At 43.0% G+C, this 27450-nt stretch overlaps 1 protein-coding gene across 1 annotated transcript in view; it reads right to left on the bottom strand.

Moving 5' to 3' along the window:
- Positions 1 to 5941, bottom strand: part of REL (REL proto-oncogene, NF-kB subunit) — a 90708-nt gene extending 84767 nt beyond the window's left edge. The window contains exon 1 of the mRNA XM_075596188.1: positions 5344 to 5941. Coding sequence (XP_075452303.1) covers positions 5344 to 5350 — 7 coding nt within the window. The 5' untranslated portion in view covers positions 5351 to 5941. The remainder of the gene's footprint in view (positions 1 to 5343) is intronic.
- Between the last annotated feature and the right edge of the window lie 21509 nt (positions 5942 to 27450).

Consider the following 27450-nt stretch of genomic DNA (forward strand, 5'->3'; position numbering starts at 1 on the left):
GGCTAGACGACTCAATGTATGGGGCAGTTGGCCCGACTGTAAGCCACAATAAAGCAACCTTGATTCAAGACATCTTCATGTGTGAGTCTGAACTTACTCTACATATGATGGCACCACAGAGGAGTTCCTCATCAGAATCATCCCCAAGCAGACGCAGGGATCCTGATGAGGTGGAGGCGCTGCACTGGATATAGGTAGGACTCGCACACACTACCTCAGCTGCCTGTCTGGGTTGGCAATCCCCACACAACATCATGCGGGAGACTCAGGCGTCCTGTTGCCAACAGGTGCACCACCAGACACGACCATGTAATGGGGACTGGTTAGACCACAGGGGCCAATGTGAGATTGGGTGGGTCAGGCTAGGCCAGAAAATCCGTTACACATATAAATACACTAGGTGGGTTACTGAAGTCTCCCAGCTGTAAAACTGCGGACAAAACCCAGTGCAAAAAAACTGCACCTGATTCAAGAAGGAAAATTGACTTCATTGAAAGCAGCCTGGAGCCCCTCGGCGACGGGGCACCTGACCGCAAGGGCTAGCCTTCCCCTCTTCCCCATCTCCTCACCTTTGGTGTCGGTTCACGTGCTGCTTCCCCTCTCCCCTCCAGCTTGGCTAGATTGCATGCTGTTTCCCCTTCCTCTCCCCAGTGTCACGGGGGGGGGGGGGCGGAGCTAAGTGGATTCAGAGGCGCGCAGGGGAAGGAAGGCAGTCTGCTGCCTGAAAAGAAGTTCCCGCCCCTTTGTTTGTGTAATGCCATAACAATGGTATAATATATTGTATATTATGTTGTATTTTCTTCCTTTTCAAAAATAATTATACATGGGAAGGATGTTGATCCAGAGAGTAATCCCATTGCCAATTCTTGGAGTCAGGAAGGAATTAATTTCCCCCCTTATGAGAGATCATTGGAGGTTATATCACTGGGGTTTTTTGTTTGCCTTCCTCTGGATCAATATACTATAGGTGAGGATACTGGATAAAGTATCTTTCTAAATTTAGCATAGGTTGAACTCGATGGACGTACGTCTTTTCAACTTCATCTACTATGTAACTATGCAACTATGTCTGCCATGCTTGAGGTGGGCATTCTATGGCATGGGTTGCCTACGTTACTGTGGCTGTTGGGGGGGTCGGTGTGCGTTAACCTTGGCAGCAGGGCTCTATGGTGCAGATAACCCCTAAAGCCTTGTGGTGGCTGGGGGTAGCGAGTGGGCAGGGCTCATTTGTGCGATTTCCTGGGCCCAGTTTCGCGTAACGTCTGTGCCATCGGGCGCCTTGGTGGTCTTGCGGGCCATGGTTGGGGTGCCATCGGCCTTTACCAGGGAGGAGAGCACACTGGCAGGGTTGGCACTAACCAGGGTTTATTTGTATAAATAAAGCCATGGCCTTTGTACCTCCAGACCTTTGTTGTGTCTTTATTTATTTATATGTGGGTTGGGGGAGGGAAGGGGAGCTTCCTCGCAGGCTCCAAGGTCAAGCAATGTGATTTTTCTGTGATAATTCAGTTGTAATTCTCTGGTTTTGCCCTAGTTTTGTAGCCAGGAGACTTTAATAAATAACCCTAGTGTATTTTTTTTTTAGTTTATTTAGTCTTCTGGCTCTTTAGTATGTTGTTTTTAATAATAAACTTGTACATAGAGCAATAACATCTCCATAAAGCATTGGTGGGCATCAGGTGGCCTGGGGACATCACCTGTCGCCCGAGCGATCTGTGGACTCATATCGCTCACGACGTGGAGGCGTGGCTGAGGCGTAGCCGTGACATCATGAGGCTGGTTCACCCTCACTGGCTGAGCAGCTCACGTGACCCGGCCGTTGGGGGCGACAAAATAAATCAATGTTGTCGCCTCAAAATTCTGCCTCACGGTCGCTCTTCATCTCGTGCGCGCTCGCGCTCACTATGGCCGGCACTATAGAGCTGTTGCAGTTCGTCCATCGCTCACACTATTGAACGCAGCTTAACACACACACAGGACTCCCCAGCTCTGCGCCTCTCAAGTCAGGTGGAATTTGGATCCCAGCACTAACAGGAGGGAGAGGAGGCAGCACAGGGCCCCCCGAACGCATGGGGCGCAAAGCAACTGCCTTGCTCTAAGCCCGACCCTGAATTATTTTATTTTCCAGGGTCACTAATAGAAAGCTGCAACGTCATCTTCCGATTACATTGTGGCTTTTCTATTGGCCGCTACTCCTGGCAGCCATATTGTTTTTCTAATTTGCCCGGTGAAGCTCACCGACGGAGAGGTGGGCAGATCCCTGGATCTCCGGTAAGATTTTAAAAATGTGTGTCACCAGAATATTTTTTTTTTGTACTGTATTTGTTCTTTTTAGCTGCATCAACTGAAAGAAACTACTTCAACATTTACATGTCCATGTACTGTAGTTCATTAACAAGAAGGAAGTTGGCCTGACTGATACTTCTGACATTACAGAAAAGGAAACAGATAATTGAACATGTTTAAAATGTATCAAAATCAGACAGCACCATTGCTTGTTTGCAGTATATCAACATCTGGACCTGATAGTGAATGAAAAGATATCTCTACATTTAATATCAATACTGCATCTAAAGATGGAGCACTTGAAATGGCAATAAGGTGTAGTGTGTGTGTGTGTGTGTGTGTGTCTGTGTGTGTGTATGTATGTATGTATGTATGTATATATATATACCAGTACAACCAACCTCACACTGATGATACCCATCAAGGTTGAAACATGTCTGTGAGTGGGTTTACTGGCTTTGCATCTCATCCCAGCCTCTGTCTAAAAGCTGTGTTTAAAACAGTATGCATTGGCTTGAGGATTTGCTTGTGTAATACGAGCTTGAGACAAAAGGTGGCACTGTGTGCTCATTTGCATGTCATTTCCCAGAATCCCTTGCTGCAGTGGAAACGCTGTATGCTGGGCGATAATGGGGAAAGACAGGGTTGCAGACCTGTCTAAGACATGCAAATGAACATACAGTAATATTTACAGTTGCTTTATGCTTTACTGTGGAGGGTTTTTGTCACTTTTTTTTACCCACCATAACCTTAATAAGTGTGGTATATATATATATATATATTCATTAGGACAAGGAAGTTCTAAATAACGTTTGGTTTGGTGTTGTCAGAGCCCTGTGTGACGTTGTGGCCCAGGAGTTATTTACTCCCACGTCAGTGTGTGTATGGAATTTTTTCAAAAGAGTGAAATAGAGATTGAAAGGCATTTTTTGGGCTGACTTCGTAGTGATACTAATCTACTAGTAAAAACAAGGCTGTCACTTCCTCCTTGCCAAAAGCCAGTTTCATTCACCACCAAAAGGGACCTGCCTAAACAAACTGGGCTATTAGACATGTTTGGAACTGAACATACTTTAATTCTTTGTTTGTTTAAAGAAAGGTGTATGTTTTGGGGATGTATTCCATCCAAGTACGCTGAACAGCATTGTATTGGAAACTGGCTTTTGGCAAGGAGGAAGTGACAGCCTTGTTTTTACTAGTAGATTGGTATCACTAAGAAGTCAGCCCAAAAAATGCCTTTCAATCTCTATTTCACTTTTGAAAAAATTCCATACACACACTAACGTGGGGAACAATAACTCCTGGGCCACAACGTCACACAGGGCTCTGACAACACCAAACCAAAAGTTATTTAGAACTTCCTGGTCCTAATGAAAACAACACAAACAACACAGAAACGAAGACATGAGAGATCAACTCAAGGAAATGTACTGTATTGTACACTGAAGTCCTTCAATGCTGCAAATAAGATGAGATTTTATATTACTGTATACACCATCGTTACCCCCATGATTACTCTGTAACTTACTTGCTGCTACAGTATCTACTTGGTCACCATGATTTCATTGGACAGCAGGGCTGTCAATCCGCAATCTGCTCTATAGTTTGTGGCACCTGATTGGTTTGGCTTCTATCATATTTAGAGAAGTGATCCTTTTCTCTCGTGACTAGCCATCGGTGGTTTTTAACTTCTTCTTTTTCGTTTTTCTGATTCTTTTTTTTTATTTTAGGTTTCGGTGAAAAAATAAATAAAAATATCACGCAATTTAACTCTAAGGGAATGATGCATACACAGAGAATAGGATATTTTAGTGCTTACCTATACATATTCTACTGTACATAAAGAGATTATAGTTTCAGCTTCTCAAAGTGGCCATTGTGAAGTTAATAGGGAAGAAAAAGAGCAGTGCTCAAAATGCGATGTTTATAATAGCAATGTACTTTAATTGAGACACCTTCACTTCATTTTTAAAGAAACATTTTTTTTCTGCCATTTCTATTCTTTTATATCTATTCTATAAATAAAAAAATGTGTAGGAACCCAAAGGCTTTGCCCCTGTATTCAATAGGATTAGTTACTGAAATCAGAAACAGTAGCACTATTGTTAGTGACATTTCCACCACTGTAAAATAATCACTCAAGGACAGATTATAGCATCAATGTATGACAAGTGTTTTAGGTTAAAATAGCCCATCGTGTGCTGCATTTATTGTGGTTAAAGAAATGGAACGCTTGGGAGTAGTTCATTTGCCAATGTTAGGGTGTCAATATTCTCTGTTTAAGGCCCCTGTTCAATATGCTGTAAAGCTGCTTCCCAGTGCTGGAGAAGAGATCAGCTCCACACAAATGAATAGGGCTCTACAGTATATTGAATAAGGGCCTATAATATTGTTAATAAGTAACACTTAGTTTCTTAGGTTGTCATTTGGCTCTGCTTGGTCAACAGACCTCACAGCTGCAGCTGTGTTTATGATAACTCTTATATGAGGTACAATAATGTTATAGAGGAAATAAGCTCTTCTGTTTGGGATATATATATATATCCCCAAACAGAAGAACAGTTTATATATAGATGCAGTATATGTTGCGGAATGCAACATAGATGCAGTGTGTGTGTGTGTGTGTGTGTGTGTGTATATATATATATATATATACACAGTGGTTGACAAATCACCAAAAAATCTACTCGCCACCTAGTACCAAACGTGTGCTGCTTGGGCCAATATTTACTCGGCCGGGGGTTAAATCCACTCGCCCGGGGCGAGCAAATGTATAGGTTTGTCGAACACTGTATGTGTGTGTGTGTGTGTGTGTGTGTGTGTGTGTGTGTATGTGTGTATATATATATATATATATATATATATATATATATATATATATATATATATTAATACACCCATTAACTACTATTCACACTGTATATATGTGATCGATCCCGGGACACTTATAAAACAGAGCAATTGTCAATGGCGCAAAAAAAAATAAAAAAAATATATATATATATATAATTGAATGCAACATTCACAGTCCACCATAGACTTAAGTAGGCTACTTACCAGCCATTGTGTGTCCTGGTGGCAAAAATCTGTGTAAAGATAACCCTCCTGATGGTTGAGGAGCAGTTTATTGTTCACCAGCAGTGGCAGGTGGGTGATGTACCAGACAACAATGGGGAGATAACCAATGTCTAGTCCTATCGGAGGACCCCAGCCTGATGTGGTGCTTTCTGCCTGATATGGAACAGGTCCCACACACCTGAATATGAACAGCGGCCAGTCCTACCAGTCATTCATCCTCAAGGCAAAGTAAAGTGTTGCATCCAAGATCGATGTATTTGATCCCCCGTCTTCGTTGCCAAAACGTGGGCTCGACTTTGAGATGTATTTCCTCTTCCCTTATACCCTCATAGCACCAAGCGGAGAAGAAAACTTTTGAAATCCAGCTTTACCTGAGCTTTGCTGCCCTCCTAGGTAATTAGAAAGGTGCTCCCTTGCAATCAAGCACAGTACAACTGCTGGTCTTCTTGATGGCACTAAAACTAAATGGTAGTAAAACAAAAGAATAAAAAAACAACAACTGTGCAAGAAGAGGAGTGCTGCAGACTACCTGTGACAGAGACTTGGTTGTGAGTCTGATCAGTGGAACGCAGAGTAATGTACAGTATCTGAGCCAGAAGCTGCACTGTGCGCTTTGTCCAATCACAGAGCGCCGCTGGGAGGAGTCAGTGCGACCTTTATAATGATGTAGGCAGAACCTCACACAACTCCTGTAGTGAAATGGAAAGTCCCTCCACACCTTCTCCTGCCCACGAGCCTACGACATCTGCAACAGACCTTTGACACAAGCAAGCTGCACACCTCACACGCTAGAGGTTGTACGGGCTGAGGGGGGGGTTCATAGGTGCAACCACATTCGGTGTCAGTCCAAAGGGCTGCGTGTGTGATATTTGAGGGCGGTATATAGCCCACATAAATGACATTTTATTAAGTTGATGCTGACGTCAATTGCTCAATTTCCTGAGGTCTGTGCAGACCCTGATGAGTGAGAATGCAGACCCAATGCGGGAGTCCTGGTTTGATACCTATCAATGTCAAAATTGATTAAGATTTCGTTCTTGGCTAAAAACATAAAAACTTTGTTTAATGATTTGCTGTCAGAGAAATAAACATACTGGTTTTCAGCACATTGCTGCACCTGAGGGGGTCAATGGAAATGTGCCTTTCAAGGCGACAGGGGCTATGAGGAAATCTATCACAGGGAGAGCGCAATCTTTCCCCCCTGCGCCCCCCTGCCGGCTGTCCTGCTCTCCGCGCGCCCCCCTCCATCCCCCTTCCTTACCGGGGTTCCCGGCGTCTGGGCGTCATGATGTCACGTTGCCATAGCAATGCAACGCCACATTAAATGATGCCACGTTGCCATGGCGACGTGTCTCCAGATAACGGCTGAACCACGGAAAGGTTTACAGAGGTCTTCGCCGCTTCCCCCGGCACTTAATTTAAGTGCCTTCGGGAAGCGCGCAGGGTCTCTGTAAACCCCGCGCCCCCTGCAGTTAATCTCACGCCCCCCAGTTTGCGCACCGCTGATCTAACATATAAGTATAGGAAATAGTGCTCTTTTGATAAATGATTGAGCAGTGTACCTGTGACAGAGCAGGATATGAATGTGCACTGATCAGCCCAAAGCAAAGTATTTAGAAGTAGCTTGAAGCTATGCAGGGCTTCTAGTCTTATAATAATACCTTTATTTATATTCTCCCAATGGGACTCGGAACACTTCACAGTTGCAAAAAGGGGAAAAGAAGAAACATTTAAGGTTATAAAAGAGACCAAATACAAGGAAAGATACAATACAGGATGCTGTTGTTATTATTAAATGCTGATTCATTAGTTAAATGCTTGGGTAAACAGGTAGGTCTTGAGCCTGTTTTTATTGATTTCCAGAGGGGGGGCCTCTCGAATTGTACGCAGCAGACTATTCCATAAAGTGGGAGCAGCGTGGCTAAAAGGTTGGGCCCCAAAGGAAGTCAAGGAGATTCTGGGAACAAAGGAGTCCGTTGTCTGCAGATCGAAGTGAGTGAATAGGAGTGTAGGGAGCTAGAAGCTCTTTCAGATAGCTAGGACCCTGGTCGTGTAGGGCTTTGAATGTCAACAAGCCAACCTTGAAATAAATTCGCCATTTTTCAGGCAGCCAGTGCAGAGAATGGAGAACAGCTGTCATGTGGCAAGATTGGGTCTTGTTAGTTAACAACCTGGCCACAGCATTCTGTGCCAACAGCAGGAGGCCTAGCTCTGTTTCCAGAAGACCCAGGTACTGTAGAGTGAATTGTAGTAGTTATAAGTGATCACTCAAATTGTATCGTGAGTACATGATAGAAGAGACTCCGCAGAACATTGAGTAAGCGCTAGAGCCCAGACCCATAAAACTCAGTTAAGTGACTTGACGTTACGTTAACCTATAGTAAGTTAATGTCACGATAAGCCTTAACAGGTATCTTGCTGCAGAGGTAAATAGAATTTTCACAGGTAGTGTTAGGACCTGCATACTGGTCATGCTGTGAAATGGCTACAGGCTTATAACACTCTGGCCAAAGGGTTTAACTAAATTACCCTTATTCATGAGAATATTAACATTGAAGTATTTAACAATGTATTTTGTCACATTGGATGTAGCATTGGGTATCTTTGTCTTTGGTTGTATACCCTTGGCCACAATCAGTAGCGCTCCTTTTGACATATATATATACATATATATATATATATATATAAAAATATATATATATACACAGTATATATATACACATATACACACACACACAGTTGTGTGAAAAAGAAAGTACACCCTCTTTGAATTCTATGGTTTTACATATCAGGACATAATAACAATCCTTAGCAGGTCTAAAAATTAGGTAAATACAACCTCCGATGAACAACAACACATGACATATTACACCATGTCATGATTTATTTAACAAAAATAAAGCCAAAATGGAGAAGCCATGTGTGAAAAACTAAGTACACCTTTACTGCTTCCATAGGAATTAAGATGCAAAGTAGCAGACAGGTGTATCCAACTCTGTATATCCACCACAATCCCTTTGCTTAAATGATGTCATTCTATTTACCACACGTCTCGTTTTTATTACCTGTGCTATTTCTTAAAACCGTAACTAGCTCACCAAGTAACCCATGTTCCTGAAAATGTCTAGAAACTGAAGAAATCTATGATTTATTTCTTATCAAACTTTTATGTTCACTAATTCTCCTTAGCAATATCTTCATGGTCTCACCCACATATAGGGTCCCCCAAGCACATTTCAATACATATACCACATTATCAGATTGAAGAAAAGGTTCAGGCGGTTCACAGCTTACCGCAGGGGTACAAAAAACTGGTACCCAAGCGCAATCACATTAAAAGGTTGTTTATTTAGTGCATACAGATAGTTCTTTCTGCCACAGAGAGAACTCTTGACGCGTTTCGTCCACCAAAACGACTTTGTCCTATTTATACATTGGATAATATTGTGGATTTCATGTATGCACGATTTAGAGCATCGGTTCTCTTGGAGTTTACTCTTTGATATTTTTCCACATTATCAGATTGACAGTTGAGGAACTGGTTAATTGCTTAAGATTTTCCACTATGGGGCTGAGAAAATGTCTTCCCTTTTATAACTCCATTACAATGAATATAATGTACACATGACTATATCCCACTGGTTTATACAGCCATAGTGGTTCCTGTTCTGTGACCGATAATTCAGTCTTCGTAATGATGTCCTTAACATTCTTAGATCTTCTGTATGACATCAGTGGTTGAGCATTAAACTGTCCAGCTATCCTATCATCACTTTGGAGGACGTACCTATATTTGTTCACAATGTGTCGAACTCTACTTTATTGTACTGAGTATGTGGATACCAGCGGGATTCTGTATTCCTTCTCTGTGACTACTTTCAGCTGTAATAAAAATAAAACATAACTTTCTTTAGACAGAGCCCTATTTTTCAACGTTTCCAATTCAGTTTGCCGATAACCTCGATTTTTAAATTTATTCAACATATACTGCATCCTTTCCTCCACTAGTCTATTATCATCCCCAATCCTGTGTACCCATAGCAATTGACTATGTGGGAGAGATTCCTTAAGACTTTTGGCGTGAAAACTCAAAGCCTGCAACAATGAGTTGTGGCCTGTAATTTTGGTAAAAATATATGTACCTGTGCCACTATCAGTTTTATATATCCTTACATCTAAAAAATGTATTGAGTCCATATGTCTGCCGTAAATGTAATGGTTCCATGGTATATATTTTTGTAATCATTTATGAATTCACCTAATCCATTCTGTCCCTGCCGACACACCAAAAATACAGTATCTATGTACCGGAGCCATGTGGTCACATGGCTCCGGTACAATTGAGATGCATAAATGTATGTGCGATCAACTAAATCCATTAAAATGTTTGCATACGAAGAAGCCATATTATACCCCATCACCGTTTCATGTATTTGGAGGAAAAAAGTCTGCTCCAAACATAGGGTATTGAATTTAAAATCTGTGTTTACATTTTCCACAGTGAGAGTGCGCTTATTTAAATTATATTGCAACATGAAATGTATAAATGACAATCTACAGTAGATCAGTAGTTCCCAACTCCAGTCCTGAAGAACCCCCAACAGGTCATATTTTAAGGATATCATTTACTCCAACACAGGTGGTTCAGAGAAATTGACCGAGCCACTGATTGAGCCACTTTAGCTGAAGCAGGGATCGATCTAGAATATTTGGTCATGGCCATTCTGCTGTGACCAAATTACTGCCGATAAGTGACTAACCTTACCCTAAAACCCCCTAATGTTAACCCCTAAAACTAATGCAACCCCATATCCTAATAACCTTAACCTGTTAGCCTAAAAACCCCTACCCTAAGCCCTTATCCTAAAATCCTCATACCCTAAGCCCTTGCCATAACCTTCTAACCGTTAAAACCCCTTAAATTAACACCTTACCCTAAAACTAGCCCCCTACACTAACTAGTAAAATTTATCTTAGAAGCGGCCGGCCGCGGAGGTTCCAGCGACGGAGGTTCCAGTGGCAGATCGGGCGCGGTAGAGGGTCCAGGCGGCGAGGGATCAGCTGTTGTGGCGGGTCCATATGTGGCCAAACACCGGTGGTCATTAGGTTTGGCAAAACGGCCACGACCAAATGTCCCATTCCTAGCAGGTATATCCTTAAAACCTGACCTGTTTGGGGTTCTTGAGGATTGGAGTGGGTATCATTGATCTAGATAATTAAATATATTTCTTTACAGAACTCAATTCTCAGTAAACCCCTTGAAAGCAAGTAAAGCTATGCTGTAGCAATGAAGGAATTACCACACAGACTACATTTCTCTCTAAAAGGTTGATGTAAAGGAATGTGCACTTACCACATCCAAGGCGAACTTCTCAATAATCTTCTTGTTCAATCTTCTGTTTGTCGTTATCCAATTAGGTAATCCAATTTTTGTCTAATGACCAATTTCCTAGGTAAAAAGGTAAGAACTAACGCAGGCATGTTTGTGTGCGGGGTGGCGTATTTTTTGGAGTTGCGGAGAGACAGAGAGAATAAGGTGATGGTTTGGGTGTTGGTGGGGGAGCAGGTGAGGAAGAAGAGAGAGTTGTGACTCCTAAGACTGTTTTGGTCTAAGCCCATCCATTGGGCCTTATGAAAAGGTAATGGTCCAGTTTTGCTTGAACACAGCTTCAAATATGGATCTTTATGAAAGATTAAGATCCACTTTGTAGCCACACACTGTAAGAGTCATGCTAGTCTTTGTTTTTTGAAAATGCGGTGTTCATTTAATTATTTTGCCTCCTAGTCTTTTCAAAGTACAGAGCCAGAAGTCAGTGGAATTGCACAGTGTACGTTTTCTCGTTATTTCCACCAATTTGTGTGTGCTACGAAAAGACACATGGGGAGAATGTATATTTCCCAGTGAGAGGACAGCGTTGCAGGAGCTGAAACATCGTTTCTGTGGAATAGATGGCTTCCCCAATGGGATGCTACAATGCTCATTCTGAATGTGGTTTTCGGCTTTTCAAGCTGCTTTTCTCACAATGCCTATGTCCTGCATCACTGATCCCTTGGTCAACATTTCGACCAGGGTAGATATGGAGGGGGATGGCAATATTAGAATTAGTAACAACTTCAGCACACATTTATTAAAGGTTTTATACTTTGTCAATATACTTATCATTATTCAGAGTGTAGGCATGCCAAAATGTAGCAACGTTTTCCTGAATTTACCTAAATAATACCAGCATTATTTTATCTGTATGTTTCTTCAGGTAACGCAGGTTATGGGTACCAGCTTTTGCTTCTGATCCCATTGCTACTCCTCAGACTCCAGCAGACATACGTTATAATGAGGCATACATATGTCCAGGTTCTGTAATAGAGCGGACATTTTCAGGGTTGAAAAGTCACTTCAGGTGTTTAGATAATTCAGGTGGTATTTTACAGCATAGCCCTAGGTACAAGAATGAAATGTACTATATCCTAGCTAACAATAAATATTTGATTGAAGACTGCACGGTCACTAATCTTTTTGATACAAGGAGTAAAGTTTGGTTCACTGGAAATTATATTTGAATGTGAATACGAAAAGAAGAAAACGGATTAAAGAGTAGACAGAAGCCATCAACATCAATAACCTCAAGATTAACAGCAGAGAATTCTGGAGTTGAACTGCACTAGAAGATATTTTCAATCAAAGACCCAGGAAGACACAGCAATCTTCACTTTAGAACTACACCATTCATAAATCTTTCACTTTGTCCTCATCCTAACTTCATTCTCAGTGCCCAGTGTGCACCACTGAACTTGCACTACTATCACTGCCATGCCTCCTGGACTATTTATATTTGATATAACCTCACTTCTTTTCAAACTATAACTTTTTTTCTACCATCCTCTTCATGTCTCTAACTCCTTTCCTATATCTCCATCTCTCCTTCCTTCTTCACTTGTCCGTTCACATGAATTCCTTTCCTATCTGCGCCTTTTGACTCCACTCAGCAATACACACTGCACTAAAACACACCCCTACAAATCCTCCTCACACATTGTCTTTCTTTCAATGCTTTCCCTCCTTTCTGTTGGCGATAGCTCTCCCAATCCTGGCCCCTGCCTTATTTCTACATGCTCTTCCTCGCCTCCCACGACAAATTTTACCTCTTTGTGGTGTAAACACCTCTAACCTCATACTAATCCCCTGTCAACCTCCCTCCCCTTTCTCTTGTGCCATTCTCGTCCTTCTAAATCAAGACACTAGCTAAACTGCCATACACACATACTCCATTCCTGAACTTGCTCCTCTGAACGCCTCTTAAGGAAATCTCATACTCTTGCTGACTTCCTTCACTACAAATTTATCCTATCCTGTTTCAACTCTGCCCTCCCATTTATACCTTTACTCAAAAACAGCAAGCTTGACCCTATCTGTCTCTCTAACTATCGCTGCCTTCCTCCTGCCTTTAAACTCCTTGAACGTCTTGTATTTTCTCACTTGCTCCATTTTCTCACCACCTATTCTCTCCTAGATACTCTACAATCTGCTTTCTGAACGGCTCATTCCACCGAAACAGTCCTCACTAAAATAAGTAATGACCTACATGCTACCAAAGACAAAGACCATTACACTCTTCTCATACTACTCGACCTCTCTGCAGCATTTGATACTGTGGACCACCCTCTTCTCCATCACATTCTCTATGCTCTTGGTATCCGCAACAGAGCTCTATCCTGGATCTCTTCATACCACTCTCATCGTACTTTCAGTGTCTCGTTGTAAAGATCCGTGATGGGTCTGATTGCGCACCCCGCAGCACAGGTCCACCTTGCCCCACAACCAAGCGCCTCCCTGACAAAGGGGGGGACACCACAGGTACCCTTACCGAGCTGCGCACCCCTGGCATATGCCGCGGCACCACGAATGTTCCTGTTTGGCTCGCGCTGCGTGGCGTGCGGCTGGAGAAACCGGCGCTGCTGGCCCCGCCTCTGGTCTCCGTGACACACAACGCGCTTGGGCGGCGCGCGAACGCAGCAAAGCAGAGAATGGCTTCTCTGCATCAGACACCAGCTGCTGCCGATTCCTCCTCAGCCTATCACAGGACCAACTATTTCTGAGTCCTCCTCCCTACAGGCATCCCATTGGTTCCTGCTAGTATATATGCTCAGTCAGTCCCTTGGCAAGATGGCTGAGCATAAGACTTCATTCGTGCGAAGTGCTTACTGCAATTCCTGCCTCCTGATCCTCAGTGAGTTGTTCAGTGCTTTTTCAGAGTGCTTTGCTGTTCAGTAAATCCCCTGCAGTTTTTTCATACTCCGCCTACGATTGGATGGACGCACAGCGGCTGTGCAGGATTTGGATATCGGAGACTAGTGCCAGTTGTTTGAAGACGGTGTATTATCGCTAACAGTTGGACGCCGCTCCTCTTGAAATTATATCCCTGCCAGTTGTTCATATTGAGCCATTGGGCTCATCCCGCATACGAAATGTGTTATTTTTCCCTTCAGCAACAACTAATAGGCCGTTCCCGTTAAGCTATTCTACTCCACCTGCATCTCAAGACTGCTGACATCACACCGATTACTTACCTCTACAGGCATACCCCGCATTAACGTACGCAATGGGTCCAGAGCATGTATGTAAAGCGAAAATGTACTTAAAGTGAAGCACTACCTTTTCCCACTTAGTGATGCATGTACTGTACTGCAATCGTCATATACGTGCATTACTGATGTAAATAACGCATTTGTAACAGGCTATATAGTCTCCCCGCTTGCGCACAGCTTCGGTACAGGAAAGGAAGCCACTATTGCTGTTCAGGACGTGCTGACAGGCACATGTGCGAGCTGCCGTTTGCCTACTGGGCGATATGTCCTTACTCGCGAGTGTACTTAAAGTGAGTGTCCTTAAACCGGGGTATGCCTGTATATGACATGTATTGATGGACTTGTTTCAGCTGAAACATACAAGCTACCTTGGAGCTATGAATGGCTTAAAAAAAAGTTTTGTTCATCTCTCCGTGTCTGACCTTGGCTAGCATCTGGACTCCTGACTTCTCTACTCCTGACCCTGGCATTACCTACGACGATCCGCACCTCTCCAATCTTGACCTCGGCAAGTACCTTCGACGATTCGCACCTCTCCAACCCCGACCACAGCAAGTACCTACGACAATCCCAACTTCTCCAACCACTACCCGGCTACCCACTACCAATCTACACTCTGGACGCGCTCTCGCAGATGGAGGTCGTGTATTTACAATCCCCACCTTGGCACCGCGGTCGTGTCCTGTTTGTGGTAAGCACTCCGTTGCACTCGTTTGCTAACACCTCCTCCTCTGTAGATCTCTTTGTGGCTGTAACACAGGGGTCTGTCCTGGTACCTCTTCTTTTTTCTTATCACATCTTATCACCTTATTACATCTCTTGGGTTCAAATATCACCTCTATGCTGATAACACAAATTTACATTCCAACCCCTGACCTTACATCTGCTGGACAGACCAAAGTCTCTGAATGTCTCACCGCTATATCATCCTGGATGGCCCACCAATGACTCAAACTTAAAATGTCAAAGACGGAGCTCCTCGTACTTCCTCCCAAGCCTGGCCCTACTGGCCCTACAACCAGTATCACAAGCACACTGCCTAGGTGTCCCATTTGACTTTTCTCTCAAACTCTCCTCTCATATTCATATTTTAGCTAAAACCCGTTGTTCTTTCCTCCATAACATTGCAGAGATATGCCCTTTCCTCTGTCGCTCTATGGCTAAAATTTTAACGCAGAGCCTCATTCTCTCCCGTCTCAACTATTGGAACCCTCTACGGTCCGGCCTTCCTGCCTCTCAAATATTTCCCCTACAATCTTTCTTAAATGCTGCTGATAAAATTACTTTACGCTCTCCTAAATCTGCGTCTCAGCGTCTCTCCTGCTGAAATCCCTCGACTGTCTTCCTATTAAATCCTGTATTGCTTACAAAATTCTCCACTCTTTTAAGGCTCTTCTGCACCTCCTTACATTTCAACCTTAATTTCTCGCTATACCCCTGCTCAACTATTGCGTTCTGATCAAGGATGTCTTCTTTCTACACTTTTGTATCTAAAGCCCTCTCCCACCTAAAACCTTTCTCACTCCCTGCCCCACACCTCTGGAATGCCCTTCCCCTCAATATCAGACTAGCACCCTCTATCTGCATCTTTAAGACCTTTCTTAAAACACACCTCTTTAACAAAGCATACGGGTAGCTCCACTGGCAGATACTATACATCTCACATGCATTGACCTTGTCCCCTTGCAGAAACACTTACCAGAACAACATCCTTCTGTCTCTGTAAGTTCTCCCCACTTACCACTTTGATTGTAAGATCTTCGCGGCAGGAAATCCTTTTCCTATTGTTTTATGTCTGAAGCGCTTATTCCCATTGTGTTGTAATATTATGTCCCATGTATTGTAAAGTGCTATGTATCTGGATGGTGCTATATTAATAAAGTTATACATATGTAGCACCTTTCCCCTCCCTCCGAGTATGGGAGATTGTCTTGCTACCTGGTGTAGTGCTGCTCACCTGTAGGTTCTCAGGAGCCGTGAGCATCCGCCGATGGTATTGGGAGTTGCAGAGACTTTGACTAAAAGACGTTGTGGAGCCAGCCATCCTGGACTGGTGCGCCTACTTGGCATCCCTTGCCAAAGGGATCTCGGAGCCAGTGGTAACGGCCAGCACCACGTTGTTATGTTAACACGGACTTTATACATTGTTGTATTTATATGTTCCACATTTATGTTAGATATAGTGGTATCTACTGATACCAGACAGGGAATGTAACTGTAAATATAACTGTAACCCATATTCCCCCCCCCCCCCAGTCACAGATAGGGTGCATGTGAGGAGAATCTATGTGTTACCCAGTGTGGTGCTTTACCTGTTAGGCTCACAGGAGGCCTGAGCCTCCGCCAGTGAGAACCTGGGGTGTATCCTCTAGAACAATATTATATGGTGCAGCGCCTCCACCTGCGATGGCTCCCAGCAGAGCGGGAGTTGTTCCTCGCAGGACATATTCAAATGAACGCATACACTGGATGTAAAATAGCAACGGTCTTTACTATAACAATATGCATACACTTCTCACTCTATAAACTCTTATCACTCTATAATACTAATGGCACAACTACCCAAAGCGCCAACGCAGGGCGCAACCCTCCACCGTGTCCCCACACGTGTCCATGTCCCACACCCAAACCCCAACTGTGTGGTGACCGCGCGGCCCACAATTATGAGGATGTTATAGATGGTGCACCCTCCCCTGTCTCTGTCCCAGCTTCTTCTGACAACTCACTGCAACACACAACAATGTATCTTCTCCAGCAGGAGAAGCTGCAAGCCTTATTGGCTCCCTGGTGTCAGGTGGCCTGTCTGCCTCTAAGCACTCTGGGGGCTGTAGTCCTCCATGGCCCTCTTTCCTATTGGGGCCGCGTGCGTGATCTGTAATGGCTGCCGCTACTCTCCGCTGAGCCTGCGCAACTCTGTAATGGCCGCTGCATCGCCCTAACTGTGCATTCAAGTAATCCACTGAACTTCACTTAGGACCATATTACTAAACAGTGCTGTCATAAGACATTTTATGGCCCATTCAAATGAATGGACATGTGTAAAAAGTTTTATAAGATTGTAAGAAAGGGAGAATGAGCCGTAAAGTTGTCTTCCTGCACTGGAAGGTGTCCTATGGCATAGCAATGCTTAATATATGTTAGAAATCCATTTATTATAATAAAATGTATGAATGAGAACTTATATCAAGACAATTCCATGAGAATATGTTGTAAGATTTAGAATTCATATGTAGCTAAAAGAGCTGAATTCTAGTGAAGGTTTGATTCCTAACAGATGTTAGAGGTTGGGTTAAGGATAGAATTTCAAGGCCTAGTAAGAAATGTGAGTCTGAAGTAGTTTAGAGATTCTTTGTTAAAGAGAAGCCACGAGGAGAAAGGGAACGGAGTTAGGGATCAATAAATACACTCTGGTCACTCCCTCTCTTCTCCAAGACCCCCCTCTCTCCCAAGATCACTCAGCAAATTACATCTAACGCTGCGCTTATAGTGCCGTCGATGGCGACGGCGACATGATGGGTGACGTCACCGTCACCACAGGCAAACGTTATGGTGTGCCAGTTATGGTGCGCTGGGCGGCGGCATCACGGGTTTCCCTGCATTTGATTGGTTCAAGGACTGTCGCATGAGGCGACAGCCCTCGAAAAATGTAATTTTGCCGGCTACCAGTTTTCGCGACGGCGACGTCGCTCCGTCGCATTATCGCCATCGCGTTTACTATAAGCGCACGCGGCGGCAATGCATTTGTTTTCGGGCGACGTTGCGTCGCCGTCACTATAAGCGCAACATGTGAGAGACAAGGGTTTCTTTGCTCTATGATTACCATCAGAGCACGTTTGTCATTATTAATTGAACTTACATCGGTCAGTAACATTGTAACAATAAACAGACTTTGTCTGCTGAACAATAATCTTCGAGTATTGGAATATTTCTGAATAAGAAATAATAAGTGGAATTATTATTTAACAGTATATACTGTATGGGCTTTATGGCTTTAGATATTTATACTTAATACAGAGAACCAAAACTGTTCAAAAGAAATCTCTTACTGCTGGATTTTACTTGTTTTGGATTGCAAGGGGAATACTTGCACATTAGTTCTACCAAGACAGTGACGGCAAACCTCTGGCACATATGCAGATTCCAGCACGCGCCCACATCTGTACTGTCACTCCAGCTATCTGATCTTCTCACTTCCCTCCTCCTTCCATGCTGCCTCACCTAGAAAAAAGCATTAGTGAGGTCGCTGAGCGAGGTAGAAGGATGTTGAGAGTGACATGGAACAGATAGACACAGAGAAGCTGAGTTAGGTGGAGAAGGTGCCGAGTACTAGTAAATGAAGTGAGAAAGGCTGCGGCAAACACCACGTGAGAAAATTAGGTTGGTCACATGTCATGAAAAGGCCAGAAAATATGAAGTATTGTAATAATCTGGCACACCAGAGGTTAATTTGAGTCGCAAGTTGTATCTTAAATACAAGGAAGTGTTTTTATTGAGATCGAGACCTGGCCTGGTTTTCTGCGTTTGTCTAGGAGTGAGGTTATCTGGGGCCAGAGCCTGGTTTAGGAAATTGGAGAGTCTGATCTATTTTCTGACAGTAGAAATAAACAAGCAACCTTTTAATATAACTTTAAAGAGATTCCTGAATGGTTCTGGAAATGCTAGAGGGTGTGGCCAGGAAGATATTCCACAGGATTGTATACATTTGCTAAATACAAGATTTTGTGGGTCTGACGATTCCCGAGAATTACAAATATATCTTTGTAACATTTGCGATCAGACAAATTAAATGATGATTGTGAGGGTGCAAAGGACAGATATCCAGTTGTCACTCAAACTTTGCAGTAAACACAACAAGTTTAATATCCACGTGTGCATTTTAATTATACCCATGCAAGAGTGAAAGTGGCATCCTTCCAGATATGATGAAAAGGAAGATATGGGGAGTTTTGTATATTCAGGCAGCTTTTGATTCAAAAGGAAAACTGTTTTTTTTTCTCTCTCCAAGCCATAAAGTTGTCACTGGAGATTGAGGGGTAGGGTTTAAGGACACGCCCAGAGCGTGGGCTTATGCTGTGCTCGGTGCAAAAGTATTTTTAGGATAAAAACCATGCAGATAGGATATGAATTTGAAATTCAACATAGAGGGTGTGTTTGTCTATTGCACACGTGTATTTTCATTATTTCCAACTTCAAGCCTCTTTAAAGTAATCTGATGGTGTTATGCAGTAACGGAATTAGATGTATAGCGTGAGAGAAACACTCATTGCAACTAGGTAGTAGTACAAAAGGGTAGTATTTGGGTGATAGTTAACTGTGCAAAAACAGGAATGGAAATATAAGGCAACTAAAGAGAAAGGCACTGGAGGTAAGGACTACAGGAAGATCTGGACTCTGCACTACAACAACTCTGCAATTGTGAGAACTTGACTTTCTAAATGCTCTGATAATTTGTACGCTTCCTATCCTCCAATACCTGGGAAGTCTCTCCTCCTGCATCTCACTATGCCCTCCCTCTTGTTTTTTTTTTTACTGTTTCCTCATTCCTTTGTAAACGTTTCTGTGCTCTCCAACTTCCCCACTCCCCTCCTATCCACATTTCTTCATCTCTCCTCCCCTCCACCTATACCTGTACCCATACATAGCACTATTATTTATACACCTCTCTCCCAACAACTTTTTACCCCTCAATAAAAAGCACCCCCACAAATCCTCTATTCGCACCCTCAATCTATCTACTCCTTGCTGTTGCTGGGGATATCTCTCCTAATCCTGGACTCAGCCATATAAACACCTGCTCTCACCCATGCCTCCTGCCACCTCTTCACCTGCTAATGGTGTTAACCTATCTGATTTAATACTGACTAACCTTAAAACTCGCCTCCCAAATCAAGCATTCCAATAGCCTGCACTCATGGCTACTGTCCCACACCCACCGTCACTCCTACCACCTATTGTGACCAAGCACTGCATCTACTGCACTCATTCCCTCACCTGCTGTCTCTGTAAGTCTGCCAACATTCCACTTAGATTGTAAGCTCTTCAGGGCAGGGGTTTCCTTTCCTATTGTCTGATTTTGCGGTGCTTATTGTATTATTATAATTCCCCGTATTGTATTCTTTGTGAAGCGCTGAGTACACTTTTGGCGCTATATACATAAAGATATACATACATGCATACACTGTACGCAACACTCAGTCAACTAATAGTGTAGTGAAGGTAGGATAAAAAGTAACTTTTATTTAGTTAGATAAAATAAATGCCAATAGGGAATTTAATTACAAAGTTGATATATACAATAATTCAAAAATACAAAAAATAGATAATATATTTTGCTCCTTTTATTTTGATTAGATGGTCTGCATTTATTGTACTGAATGTTTCTTGTAACATTGCTCTTTCTGTAAACCAAGCACTACACTAATTTGTATATTACATCTAACATTTAATAAGTATTGTAAGTGGGATTTAATTGAATTTTGCACGTTTTAAAGAGTGATTATATTTTTAGACACATTTTGCTACAATAGATTGTGTTAATTACATATTTTTCTTTAATAAACAAGATTCAGGACCCTAGCGATTTTAGACTTTTTTTTGTATCCTTGGTGATGGCAGCAATTTAAGATATATATTGTTACAGATTGAGCGGAATATTACTTATTTGAGGTACCCTGCAGGGTTAAAAAGTGTGTTAGTGAGTTAGCTGTGTGTAACCCCGCCTACAATGAACACAGTTGTTTGAAGCAAGTTGCAGAAGCAAGAAAATGTAATGAGCTCAACAATTTCACAAGGCCAGGCACTGCATGACTCCTGTCTGTTGATGGCTCTAAATCTTCTCTCAGCTCTTCTTAGAGTTCAAAGAAGCCGCTGAGCTCAATTGATATTGGCTGATGACCTCAGCCTCTGTTAAACCCTCTAGGGAGCATCTTTCCCCGAAACGTAGGATCCAAATTCCCGGGCTACATTTAAATCCAACTCCCTCGCTCTCCCCTCTCTCCATCTCCTCGCTCTCCTTTCGATCTCCTCAATAGTAATAGAGCTCTCCTCCTCACATAAAACACTGCCAAACCCAAATTTCCAATGACATCCATTTTGCTTTGAAGGTAAGTGTTTCCTTGGTATCCTTTAAATAGGCAGCCTAATAAGCCACAAGCTTGTAAATGAGGGCACCTGTGTAGTATAGTATGTAGTATTACATAGTATTGACAACATTTGTATAGTAGTGATGTGTTAAACACATAATAGAAGCTGAGGCAATCCAAAAATAAAGACCATGCATTAATCCACTGTCAAAGCGATGATGCAACACAATATAAATAATTGTAGTAAAAAATCACACACTCATGACATTTGTGGCTAACATGTTGCGTCATGAAGGTGTTAAATCTAAAAAAAAAAGTACTTGGTTGTTGCTAGAGAGGGGTGGCAGAAGCTTAGATTTGTGTCCGGGGGGTTGTATTGTGATCGCGGGAGGATTGCCCTTTAAATTAACCGCTTCATAACGTTTGCGGTTACACTGTAAAGCTATGAAGATGGATGTTATTCAATTGTGATTACTTTGGATTCAATCACGGGTTCACCTTCGATTCAATTAATGCGGATCAGCTCCATGGAACCCGGGGGAAACACAAATATTAACAACATCACCTGGGGACCTCGAGGGGGACACATATATATTCACAACATCACCCGGGGACACACATATATTCACAACATCATCCGGGGGACACACATATATTCACAACATTACCCGGGGACACACATATATTCACAATATCACCCGGGGGGGGACACATATATTCACAACATCACCCGGGGGACACACATATATTCACAACATTACCCGGGGACACACATATATTCACAATATCACCCGGGGGGGACACATATATTCACAACATTACCAGGGGACACACACATATATTCACAATATCACCCGGGACACACACATATATTCACAACATCACCCGGGGACACACATATATTCACAATATCACCCGGGGGACACACATATATCAACAACATCACCCGGGGGACACACATATATTCACAACATCACCCGGGGGACACACATATATTCACAACATTATCCGGGGACACACATATATTCACAATATCACCCGGGGGACACATATATTCACAACATCACCCGGGGGACACACATATATTCACAACATTACCCGGGGACACACATATATTCACAATATCACCCGGGGGACACACATATATCAACAACATCACCCGGGGGACACACATATATTCACAACATAACCTGTGACCCGGGGGGGGGGCACATATTCACATCACCCGGGGACCCCCAGACACCCGCGGGGACCACCCGGAAGCTCCCGCCGGCCTCTGGTGTAAATAATGTGCAGACATTTTTATTACTGATGCTTTTATGCATGTCTCCATCTCTTTTGCGCCAGCCTTTAGCTAGTGATAACATTTGGTGAGCTTTAACAGTACGATAAAGTTATCACAGCTTTGTGAATAGCAGTTACTGGCAAAAAAACGGCGGATTAGCCATTTTCGGCCTTATCGTCTTTTTTCCCCAATGTTTATGGGTGATAAAAAGTCATTATAGCGCGATACTGCACTGTTATTACTGCTTTGTGAATAGCAGGGCAGGCAGTATTGCGCTATAAGGGCATTTATCGTACTTAAAACCACTTATCACTGCTTTGTGAATGAGCCCCAATGAGACTAAATATAACAGTATAATCCTAAAATTAAGAGAAATATTAATATCTGTCTCTTAGTACCTGCTATACCTGACATGTCTGTAATCATTATGTGCGACTCGGTTCCACGGATACATACATGTAATTTTTAGCATGTTCAGCAGAGGACGCCACATGATATTCTCATATTTAATAAGGTCACTCTTGGTTTGATACCATCTGCAGCCACACCTCAGGCCATCCATACACCCCCTGCCAAGAAATGCTCTAAAGAGACCATGTTTACAGAAAGTTGTTTAGAGCAGTTGTCACCTTGAGGGGACTATTTGGGATAGACCCCCACCAATTACGTCCCTTTAAAGCTCAGAGGAGACCAAAAAACAGTCCGGACCTGTTTCAAAACCAGCATTGTTATATTTTTTTTTTAACCAAGTGCAGCTCACTAACCCCTGAAGCACGAGATGGATACCAAATATCTCATGATATTTTCACGACACTCTATATCAATCTAAAACTCTGCTACATAGTATCACTCACGGATCAACCAATCCAGCACCAAAACAAAGACAGCACAAAGATAGACACTGAACTCTGCTGCCACACTGCGGATTTATGAAAAACTGCAGGAATAGATTCCTTTCTTTTCAATTGCATTGTTCCCCATTACAACTCACGCTGATATGTAATTACAGCTTTAACATAAGACAAGGAACATTACTCTAGATCCCAAAAATACAAAAACGGAGTTTTCCTCTGGAAGGAATCTGGCTGCCCTACAAAAACTAATATTACCACACCCTCTCACAGTCTGCTCCTGATATATTGTTAGCCTGTTTACTTTATGTTAGCTATATTTACTAGCTAATCTCCTGTCGGTCCACGTCACACAGTGTTATTTATGTTCCCTGTTATTAATTCTAAACTAGAATTACGTGAGTACAGTTGTAGGTCGCCCATCTTTTTAAAGGTACATTACCATTAAAAATTATTTTTAGAATCTTAACCACTTCATGTTGTGCGCTAGATAGGATCTCTTCGTCTGGCAGGCTCTACCCACGGATTCCTCCCCTCTACATATTCTTTCAAACACCTTACTAAATCCAACACGGGGAATTTCCTCTCCATTACGTTCATTGGATTTGGACAAAGTAATGGTAATACTCTATCTTGGTTTAGGCTGAGTCACCGTTGGTCACGGTGGCGCGGGCTATGGCATGCGCGCCACACACTACAACACAGCCTTCTATGGGGCAGGCACAAAGCTCTGTGACGCGTTCGCTGGCAGTGAAGACAAGAATTTTATCTTACCATGCTGCGACGCGGTCACGTGGTCGGCGCACAGCCAATGGCAGGGCAGATATGTCCTGTCATGGCCCGAACCCCGTGTTCCCCTACAGACCGCCGATCACGGCTGTAGTCTCTGCACACGCCGCCATGCCACCAGGCACACGTGCAGCAGGGAGGAATGGGGCCATAGCCTTAGATAAGCTGACACTACTTTAGGAAGAAAATTACTAGTCTAAGTACCACTTTGTCGTGATGGAATACAATTGATGGCTGTACCGCTGATCATGCCTGGATCTCCCCCACCACTGTTGCTGAAGTAAGTGTCTTTATTGTGAACTATACGATCTGAGATGTCAGAAAAAGACATGACAGAAATGGCAAAAATAGACATTTTACTAATGCCAGAAAATAGTGAAAATACAACCTAATGCACAATGTCTAATTCATGCAAAAATACACAACTAGAAAAGTACAAGTATACACAAGAATACATACAAGTATACAATCTGGTACTTGTCCATCATGTAGGATCAGGGTGATAATAGTTTTCAATCAGAGACTGCTTCTATATTCCATGAAGAGGGAGACAAAAGGGAGCAAAGGGAAGAGCTGGTAGGAAAAATAATATGCTCCTTATTCAATCCACCAAGGATCCACTGCAGACTCATCTATACAGGTGGTCCTTGGTTATCCGACACAATGCGTTATTGAAAATGGCGTAGAATACTGAAGCGTCGGAAAGCGAAACCCATTTTCCATAGGATCCTATGTTATACATTGAGGTTCCGTTCCTGAAGACCGTTTTAACACACAAATACCCAGAATATTGTTCTCAGGCAATAATTGTCACGGGAGACCTGCACTTTTAACACCTTAATACCCAGATCCTTTGATTGAGCACAGCAAGAGATAAAATAAATTGTGATTTATTTACAGAAATGAACACACACAGCTTGGTTTACAATTACAACGAAAATACACTTACTGGAACGGGGTAAAACGAAATATCTTGTTTCCAAAACGAGATGTTGCAAAACAAAGCTCTAGGAGCAATTTCCCAGGAGCGGAGTTGCTCGCGAAAAGAGCCTGAAACAGTCCTCAGTCAGCAGCGCAACTTATCACTGCTGTTTTACTCCGCCGGAGCTGCTTCTTTCATTCTGTTCCCGTAGTATTGGATCTTGGAACCTTAGTTCTTACGAACTCTTGAAGATTAGCTGAATCTTAGGTGAATCTGTTACAGCATGATGACTCTCTTTACTGATGGGCTCCACGGGTTCTTATAGGGTTAACATTCCTATACCTAACTAGTGCAGCCTATCTCTCCGTGGGAATATTTCCGTCCCCCTATCATGGAGTTGCCAATACTTTGCAAACCTGGCAGTGGGGGCTTCTCATTCTGCTATGGGCATGTGCGAACTTTGCCGCTTAGCATATGAGACCCTGCCCCTCATACCTGGTGCCGCTCAGTCTGGGCAGGATGACATCTTGCCAGGATGGCTCATTGAAGTTTTTCTTCCTTTACCCCACCTTGCTAACAAATGGTTTAACACTTCCATATCCTGGATGGCCTTTGAAACTTTCCAGGATGGCTTATTGAAGTTTTTTTCTTATACCCCTCCTTGCTAACAAATGGTTTAACACTTCCATATCCTGGATTGCCTTTGAAGCTTAGAGGGCGGAGTAGCCACTCTGTCTCCCATGCAAATGCATTTTTACCCATACTGAACATTACTGTAACTTAAAAACATATAACTCTCGCCACCTTATACCTGGTAAGATATGTACTGAACCCCACACTGGCTTCTGGGGTTTGGGCATATACTGGGGACCTTTGAATGTAATTCAATTCCCTGCCCGGTCTTACTATTCTGGTCTGTGCTGAAGCAGGAATTCGTCCGCTGGTTAACTCTCCTGGAATAGTAAGACACACACATACAGTTTTATTCACAAAAACAAGTGTTTCTGCCATGATTGGATTGCAGAGCTGACAATTCACAATTCCACAACCTGGCTCAGGGGTGCCCAGCCGGGCATAATACCTTTATTAGTGAGCAGGATCCAGACAGGAACCGGAGCACAGCCTAACCAATGTAACATGGGACACAAAAAGTTCATTCAAAGATTTATTGGATTAAAAGAACATAAGGACAAAGTCCTGACAGACACTCTGATATGTTTCACGCACAGGGCGCTTTATCAAAGATAAAGCGCCCTTGCTGATTCTTACCAGGAGGCACGCCACTCTGGAGACGCTAAAACAGCAACCGAGGTCTGTTCACATTTCCCCCCGACGTCCTCCTCCGGTACCTGCGGAGTGAAGCTGCGCATTCAGTAGAGGGGTCACACGGCACCAGAAATGGGTAGACGTCCACACGGTGACTGCATTTGCACCCGCTTTACCTTTCCATGTCCGCGTGCTAAGCAGGGGATTGCACCTCTGCCAGAAGTGTTGGATGTCAGCCCGGTGATTGCTCCCCCGTTGATGCGGTGATACTTACCCCTGGGACTCCCCAGGAGTAGCTGATCGCCAACGCGGGGATTTGAGTGCTTTGAAGCTGTCGGGGATCTGCCTGTGGTCCGTGAGTAATTACCTGCAACAGTATCGTGCTGAATGAGATCAGCCAGTTGTCAGTGAAGCCACATGGTATCTATGCTTATAGACATTTCGTTACATGCTTATGTTTTCAACTGTATCCGTTTCTAGTGGCTTGTACTCACAGATTCTTATATACAGGTGAAGACCAAATGGGATTTACATGTTGATGTTACAGCGTTTCCAGTTATACACCTTTACTACAGGTTTTTGGCGCACTGGATCAATTGGCTTAAGTTAGTCTATTATTATCTTTACCTTTATTAGTGGCCTGGGTACCCCCTCACCGTCACAATAATATATACAGTACACACAGAAATTATGATTATAAAGATTATATGTATTGAATCCAGTACTGTATAATAAAATGATATACTGTACAGTATGAGCAATATCAAGTATTGGAGGAAGGAAGAAGCTGATCAGGGGGTATCTTGAAGGGATGTGTTCATCACGTTGCCTTATTGTTTTGGTTTGCATAGGAGCTGAGTCCTTAACCTGTTCCAATATTGTCTTTTAGAATTGTCACAATTGTTGTACGAGATATATCCAATGAGCAGCCAATTTCTGTATTGGTCTCTCTTTTCCCAGAACGCTTTATGATGTTTAATTTTACCTCTAAAGTAACAGGCTTTCCATTCTGTTTTTGAGCAACATAACTGACATTTATGCTCTTATCAGACAAAAGGGCAAAAATACACCACAAAACCTTCACACAGACTGAGCTGGGCGATTTCCCTGCACTGCACCTTTGTGATTGGCTGATTGTATCAACTTGGCATCGCGTCGCATGAGCGTCGGACAAGGCGTTTTGGCGTTGGAAAAATGCCCATTGGGATGTATTATAAAGCGTCGGATATGCCGTTCGTCGTAAAATGAAACATTGGAAAGTGAGGACCGCCTGTACTGTCCTGTTTGTTTTGAACCTGCCTTTCCTTT

The sequence above is a fragment of the Ascaphus truei genome, chromosome 4, assembly GCF_040206685.1.
Source record: "Ascaphus truei isolate aAscTru1 chromosome 4, aAscTru1.hap1, whole genome shotgun sequence".
Lineage (NCBI taxonomy): Eukaryota > Metazoa > Chordata > Amphibia > Anura > Ascaphidae > Ascaphus > Ascaphus truei.